The sequence below is a fragment of the Anguilla anguilla genome, chromosome 13 (genome assembly GCF_013347855.1).
Source record: "Anguilla anguilla isolate fAngAng1 chromosome 13, fAngAng1.pri, whole genome shotgun sequence".
Classification (NCBI taxonomy): domain Eukaryota; kingdom Metazoa; phylum Chordata; class Actinopteri; order Anguilliformes; family Anguillidae; genus Anguilla; species Anguilla anguilla.
The window spans coordinates 22,284,575-22,292,811 of NC_049213.1; the positions used below are offsets into that span (position 1 = coordinate 22,284,575).

General features: G+C 45.5%; 1 protein-coding gene across 2 annotated transcripts; it reads right to left on the minus strand.

Annotated features, from left to right (window-relative positions):
* Positions 1 to 223: 223 nt before the first annotated feature.
* Positions 224 to 8,237, minus strand: gmppb (GDP-mannose pyrophosphorylase B). 2 transcript variants are annotated; one of them, XM_035388634.1, is made up of 10 exons: positions 8,004 to 8,237; positions 7,022 to 7,212; positions 6,403 to 6,483; positions 6,106 to 6,154; positions 5,829 to 5,971; positions 5,406 to 5,564; positions 4,792 to 4,870; positions 4,144 to 4,271; positions 2,124 to 2,306; positions 224 to 1,669 (listed from the first exon to the last, which is right to left on the minus strand). In XM_035388634.1, the coding sequence occupies exons 2-10, from the start codon at positions 7,148 to 7,150 to the stop codon at positions 1,538 to 1,540; spliced, it is 1,083 nt and encodes a 360-aa protein (XP_035244525.1). In that variant the 5' UTR covers positions 7,151 to 7,212; positions 8,004 to 8,237; the 3' UTR covers positions 224 to 1,537. The 2 variants fall into 2 exon arrangements, with proteins under 2 accessions (XP_035244525.1, XP_035244524.1); XM_035388633.1 differs by having other exon boundaries at positions 7,022 to 7,242.

An 8,237-nucleotide genomic window follows, 5' to 3' on the forward strand; every position in this document is an offset into this window, starting at 1 on the left:
ACTCCCTTTTGCTATTGTTGTAACCAAACAATTATTTCATTCTCTAGTTGATAGCCGGGTGGATAGTAACCGGAGAACTTTCAAGTATGCAAGTGAAATTACAAGTACAACTCTTAATCCATTATGAGTGCGCCTGTGCGCGCGCAAATTTCCCCAAACAACGTGCGCTGTTGAAGTAAAGCTTTATCTCAACACAAATTTGATTAAATAAAGAAATTCACTGTCATGGATCCAAAAATTGTATTATAAAAAGTACTTCATTAAAACATGTGTGTCTTCACTTGGGTAATTGTTCAGTTAGTGGTCAGTGGCACCGCTCATTGGCAGACAGCGCCCCAGTGCATGTGACCAGCGGGGCTGAAGACAGGCGCGTGGGGGCCTGAGGCAATCAATTATACGCGTTGGTCTTTACGGTAGTCACCATTTACACCTCATCATGTTATTTTAGCCCTTCCCATCCAAATACACTCTCACTACACTTTTTCACATGCTATTCTTTCACTCACACTGTCACTGACACATTAATGCTGTCTGCTGAATTCACACACAAGGCCTGTGGTCAGAAAAAAAAGATTTTTAAAAACTGATAACAACCTTTACATACCTCTGTTGAGTAACTGCATTATGACTAAATGGAATAATCAATGTTTTAGATTTTCTTTCTTTTTTAACCTAACAGATTTGGGAATTCAAGGCTTTAATAGAAGGATTAGTAAAAATCTGGATTTGGAGACAGTGCTAGCACTTTGCTGCAGAAAGTCCTGCCTAAACAAACAATGGCTGTGCCAAGATTTACGCTCAACAGGCTAAGCAAAATCTATCAATCTAAATGGAGCCTATAAATATTCCTGATTCAACTCAACGTTGTAGCAGGACTTACAGGCTTGTGGTTGATGTTGGCATCAGGTTATAATAGAAAAAAAGGAAGAGAGGAAACAGATTGCTTCTTAAGGCAAAGTGACAATGAAACCACCTTAAAGCTTCTTTGCAGCCACTTGGACTGTTTCCTCTCTATTCTGACACACAAAAATGTTTTTAATTGGATTTTAAATAAAATGTTCTGTCAGACTAATGGGTTTATGCAGCTACCTGGACAGTATTTGATCTTGACTGATACAGTTCATAGACACAGTTCATACACTGCTGCACACACACACACACGCATACACACACTCCTGACCTTGCCCCTACCTGCTCTCTCACTGTTGTACCATTTCATATTTGCAAAAATCACACTCATTTTCCTCACTCCCAATACACACGTCACACACACATTAATATGCTCTACAGCGACACACACACCCACAGACACACACACGCACACCCACACACACCCAGACAGACATACACACTCCTATGGTCTGTACTACAACTGTTAGTTGTTCTCTGCCATGCATAGTGAATATCACAGCAGCCACATTCTAATTGTCTTTGCCTCCATCTGGGTCTCTGCCTTCTGTCACTCTGGCCCCGCCTCCTCACATCCCTGCCCTGGTGACTCCACCCTCCTCCAGCCTGACAGCAGGGGGGGCGTGGCCTACATGATGATGCGGGGCTCAGGCACTGAGTCTGTTATGGACTTGTGAGGAAGCACGTTGGCACCATTCAGGTAGAGCTCGTCGTTCACGATCACGTCCTCCCCCAGCACGGTCACATTCTCCATGCGCACCTGTAGGGGTGCAGGCGCACACACACAAACACACACATTTAGAACAAAGAGACCCACAGGATGGGGCGGGGGGGGGATTCAGAAGCAGAGAGGAAAAAGAAGGTGAAAGACTGATACTTGAAGAGAGTGGTGGGCGGAGAGGAGAGGGAAAGAACAGCCAGTGTAGGAGCCAGTGACATGCAGGAGACAGGGATATTAAAGGTGATAAGGAGGTGGCACAGTGTGACACATTGTTGAGAGTGAGAATGTGGTGACAGGATTCACACAGGCTTCCTAACGCGTTTCACCAGCTGAAAGGGTGTCCTTACTGTGTGCGTGTGTGTGCGCGCGCATGTGCGTGTGTGTGTATGCGTGCGCGTGTGTGTGTGTGTGCGCGTGTATGCGCGTGTGTGCGCGTGTGTGTGTGTGTGTGAGCGCACATATGTGCATGTGCAGGCACGGTGTGATTGCTCACCCACTGGCCGACGGTGGAGCTCCAGCCGATGATGCAGGACTCCAGCCAGGAGTGGGAGCGTATGCGCGCCCCCTTCAGCACGGTGCAGCGCTTGATCCGCACCCCGTCCTCCAGCACCACCCCCGCCCCCAGCGTCACGTTGGGCCCGATGGTGCAGTTCTCCCCAATCTGAGCGGAGGGGTCCTGTAGGCCCGCAACAGAGGAAAAGGACCATTACAGACAAAACTCCAGCAGGATCTCTCTGTACAAACACCCGTTTATTTGCATTATCCTTCTGCTGTGGCAAGGGATTTGCTAAAAATGGGCTTATCAAAAAGTCTCAAATTTGAATTGGCAAAAAATGGTCTAAATTGAAATTTTAAGATGAGGGCCCCCTCTAGTGCAACACCACAGAACTGCAGCAAATCATTTGCAAAATGCTCTTCCTGACAGGTCTTCCAATATAAAACAAAAAAACTGACACACAAATGAACAAATTAAAACTAATGAAAATAAAAACTCAGATTCCATCATCTAATGAATTATGATGGCAGTTTTGCGGAGTGCTCTGTGCAGATACCCTGGATGGCATGAAAAGAAAAGGGTTTGCAAAGCAAGGCCATCACATGCAGAACCTCTAAACTTTAATGAGCCTGAAATTTTTACATTTTTAACTGACATAACTCAGTAATGACTTTATTCAGTAATAAGACACAATTTGTGTTTTTAAAGGAGACTGAAATCATCTGTTTAGTCTCCCGCTGTGATGAGAGAGCCTCTGAAGAGCTGACCTCGACCCGCCATCTCCTGGATAGAGACTATCTGGACCCTGACCCGACCAGATGATTCAGAATGCCGCTGCCCGACTCATCTACAACCTTCTCAAATTCTCCCACGTCACTCCTCTGCTGCGATCACTCCACTGGCTACCGGTCGCTGCCAGGATCCGGTTCAAAGCCCTGACCCTTGCCTACACTGCAGCCAACAGGACAGCCCCCATCTACTTGCAGGACATGACTCAATTCTATGTGCCTGCTCGATCACTCCGCTCTGCGGCAGCAGGGCGCCTTGTAACCCCTCCCACCCGCCCAAAGGGATCACAGAGCTTCTCCACCCTAGCTCCCCAGTGGTGGAACAAACTCCCCGTCCCTCTCCGAACCTCCCCCTCACTACCCATCTTCCACTGTGGCCTGAAGACTTATAAGCCTGGTCTCTCCCTGTAAGCCTGGTCTCATCCTGTAATCCTGGTCTCATCCTGTAAGCCTGGTCTCTCCCTGTAAGCCTGGTCTCTCCCTGTAAGCCTGGTCTCTCCCTGTAAGCCTGGTCTCTTCCTGTAAGCCTGGTCTCTCCCTGTAAGCCTGGTCTCTCCCTGTAAGCCTGGTCGCTCCCTGTAAGCCTGGCTACGGTTCCTTTCTCCTCCCCACAGGAGGCTTCATCCTCAAAGGGTTTTCCGCCTTTATCTACTCTCTCCAGCGGCTCCCTGCTTCGATACTTAGCCCGCTGCAATTGGAATCATTTGTTCTCTGCGCAGCATTGCCACAATCTGGATACAATTTGATTAACTCAGCTGTGTTTGTTATTGTTGATGTTGTGTTGCTATAGCATTACTGAATGTGTGTAGAACTGTCAGTTTCCACCAGATTCTCACAAATCATCTGTCTGGAAGCGCCATTTTTCAGAGGGCTTTGTGAGTCAAATGTTAAATCACACTGAGGTTTCCCCCACCTCGCGGGATCTAATATTGTCCGGCTCATATTCACCTCCAGTGCTAAATTGCATTATTTACCATAAATCATATGCTGGTGCAAATTTGCTTCACAGATACCTTAATCTGCAGTAATATAGTTTGCTCATAAACTTAGAGCATTACCAATTTACATGAAAGGTTTTTTGCTTGCCAAGTTATTTGCTAAAACAATAGCCTCAAACCTGGGATTCAAACCTGTGACCATCTGTGAAAAAGGAGTCAACATGCTCAGGATAAACATCCTTTGTGACCAAGGAATCGCGCACAGGTAGAGATCTGCAGAGGCCAGCTCACCACCAGCACGTTCCCCAGGAAGCCAGGCCCCGTGCGCAGCCTCTCTGGGCCCTGCTGTCTCACAGACTGCAGGTACATGCACATCCCCGTCAGGAAGTCCTTGGGCTGGCCGATGTCCATCCAAAAACCTGCCGATGCACACGGACGCACTCTGTACTCTGACACAGCTTAAGATACACATACATTCGCTGTTGGGTGGAGTGAAGAAGAGAGGAAAGCAACGCAAGGAGTGAATATAAGCCATTGGAATGAACCCACTGTCAGCGTGGCTGCATGACAAGTACTACTACTGCTGTTTTAATTTACATTTACACAAGGCGGAATATGGGCAGTGTATTCTGGTTCATAATACACGTCTACAGATGGAAAGTATAATATGGTCAGAGTGCAAATTTGCTATTAAGGTTTGTATGCATGTGTGTACAGTATGCATGTCACCATTTTGTTTTGCTTTTTCCTTTTACTTTTATGATTCAACGTATGATGGAAGTTGAAGCCAAAGGCAAATTTCCACTTTGAGGTGAACAATAAAAGCCGTATTCTATTCTACACGACTGTCTAAAAGGACCTAAATGCGGCAGGCCTGGGGAAGAGACTGAGTCAGGCGATGTGTCTGGAGGTGCTGTAGCTGAGGCCAGCGCTCCTCACCTTGCAGCTCCATGGCATACAGGTGTCCCTCCCCGGCCATCACAGGGAAGATCTCCTTCTCTATAGAGGTGGGTCTCAGCTGAGGGAACACACACATCAGGACACATCAGGACACTGAGACCCACAGAAAAGGCCATCAGCAAGAACCATACAATTCAAAACATGAAGTAAAAAACCTGATGGTAAAACGGCTCGCGTTTCTGATTTCTAAGTATCTCATAGAAGCAATCCCTCATTATGGTTAAAGATTACAGCTGGAATGGGGTGATCAGTGAATTCCTCTTTTCCAAGGGAGACCTGACTAAGAGGGTCAGGCTACCAGTCCAGTTCCCTTACTATTATAGTACACCCTGAATACACAAATCTGGCCTTGAATCCAAATCTAGCCCTGGTTTTCTTTTCTCCCAAGTTATTAACTGAACAATCAGCACTTCTGATTGGCCAGACTGTGTTCAAACCTGACTCCCAGGTAAAGAGAGGGTGGAAAACCAGCAGTTCTCAGGGTGATTTGAGTAACAGGCTACCGCAATGAGCAAAAATGTGCTACCAGGAGTATGGAAGACCATATGTGCGTGTGGTGGTCAGTGGAGGGGAAGTCCCTGAGGGGGACCGACCTGGATCCTGTTCAGCATGGAGGGGCTAAAGATGTACATCCCTGCATTGATCTTGTTGGAGACGAAGACCTGCGGCTTCTCTACGAAGCGGTGTATGCGCCCGCTCTCTGCTTCATACACCACCACGCCATACTTGGATGGCTCCTCTACCTTGGTCACCTGAAAAAAAAAAAAATGAAGGTAGTGTTTGGAAGTGCACCATCACAAAGCATAAGCAAAGGAGAAATTCAATGAACATGCTGCTACTCATGTTTTTTGTGGTAGTGATGTAACCAAAATACAGCAGATTCTTTTAGGTGTGAATTCACCCCCATCCCCAACCCCCCGCCCCACACACACACACACACTCTACATACACACTCTCTCTCTCACATACACACTCACTCACTCGCTGTGTTGTGACAGAGGGACTCTTCCACTCACCACGATGGTGCCCTCCTTGCCGTGCTGCTTGTGGAAGCGGAGCATGTCCTCGAAGGGGAACTCGCAGATCACATCACTGTTGAGCACGAAGAAGGGCTCGGCGTTGTCCGTCAGCAGCTCCCTGGCCAGGGCCAGGGGTCCAGCTGTGAGGCAGAGTCAAAAAGGGTGAGCCGAAGACACCAAACTGAACCAGGCTCGTAGTACCACAGGGTCACCAGCCTGATGAGTGAGGCTGTTGTCCAGCCCGTTCCACATGCCGAACAGACCCCCAACTCACCTGTTCCAAGCGGCTCCTTCTCATGGGAAAGGGAGATCCGGATTCCAAGCTGTGAGACAGAGCCCCGTGATGAGAGCAGTTCACAGCATAACAATGAGAAAAGCATACAATTACAGCTACCATCCAACAGAAACAAGTCTTTAAATTAATCAGTTTACTTAAAATAAACATAAAGACAATTGATATATTAAATCTGGCAGGAACTCGTATCATGTGTTGGAAATCCAATTTACACCATTTACTAGTCCTGCCAGTCCCGCACCTCCAATTACCCCACAAGCTAAACACACTACCTACCTTCTCTTCCTGTGCCCGCATCTCTCTCTCCAACAATTCAGACATGTAGCTTACAGCAAGGATCACGTGACTGACTCCAGCCTGGACAGCGGGAAAACAACCAGTGCGTGAATTAAACCATCGGATACCCATTATTTTCATCTAAACATCCTTAATACTCATGAGAATCATTAATGTTGTTCCGAAATTCCTCGAAAAAACACACGTGCCAACAGTACATGGCACAAAAATACTTTATCACGTAACAGGACAATAACAACTACATGTCAGATTTATTGCAAGCATCAATTTTTAACAGTCCAGTTAACAAACACTACATGTCTCCTCGCACACTGACAATGCAAAGTGCAGGGCGCACACAAATGATACAACTTATTTTTGTTGCTTGCAAGCATTCTGAACTCACTTCACAGTTGAATTGCGTTTATTATTATTATTATTATTATTATTATAACAATAACACTGTTATTGTTGTTATTATTAGTAGTAGTAGTAGCAGCACTAGTAGTTGTAGTATAGTATTAGACCTCTGTTATAGAAAATTTCAAGAACACTTTAAGATTAAAGGATGGAATTACTGTCATTATATAAATTCAAGATGTTCAATGAACTATCTTACCTTCACCAAGGCCTCGACTTGGTGCAGCAAAGTCGGCTTGTTGGCGAACTCGACCAGAGGCTTCGGCACGCTCAGTGTGAGCGGCCGGAGCCTAGTTCCATAACCTCCAACCAGGATTAGCGCTTTCATTGTAGGCTCAAACGAAGGGGTCAGAAGGATCAATGGAGGGGTATGCACACAGGCATTTATCGCTGAAGACCACTCAGTTGGTTAGGTTTCGCCTATGCGAAATGCAAACAAATTCACAAATTAGGCTACAAATTTCTAAGCAGCCTGCAGTTATCTCCAACACAATAGGCTAGCTAATTTACGTTCATTGCCCACGAAAATCAAACAATTTGCCTCCATGCAAATTTGCTTTAGTTAAACAAGAGGCAATCGCGGATGAATAACTGTAATCTTTCTGTAATCTGGCGGAACCAGTGTATCATTTTAACTAAATTAGCCGACTACTTTGCTTTGATTTAGCTCTCAACCCGCCAATATGAATCATGTAGCTACATAACTGATGTAATCATATCCCAATATGTGTCAATCGGTCATATCAGTTTGTTCAATAACTGCATAAACCAACATTGTCTTATTTACAAATTATGTGATAGGCTATAACATTTACCAATATTAGTTAGCAAGCCAATGAGATAGCTGTGCTGTCTAACGATGGGCAATACTTGTTCGGCTGTAATTTAACAGGCTAGCAAATAAGAATATATCCTTAAGGAATAGGCTACCTATATTGAGTTAAGAAACAATACTCATACCTAGAGTTTGACTGTCCATAAAATAACGTTCTACATAAACTTTAGGCAACGTCAGTTCCCTGAAGTGAATACACCTTCTCAAAATAAAGAGCAAATGTGACTAGCCAGGAAAAATCAAAGCAAGGATCAGCACTGCGGCCGTAACAAATTAATCAGCAGCAGGTCCAACAGCACAAACAGTTAGTGTAACTACTGTATCGGTTGTGTCTTGCAACACTCACCAGTCTTTAAACTGCTCGGTCACGCATAAACTATGTTATGCTAAAGAGGAGAGGTTCAGTTGACTAGCTATCGATACTTGACCACGATGAACGGATATAAAATGACGTCAATTTACTTATATGACACGTAGCTGAACTTAAAGTAGGTGAATTTCGTTTTTGAATGACTTCGGTAAGCAGCCCAGTACAATCATCAGCTGATGGGCGGACCAAGACCACAATGCCATTCAACTA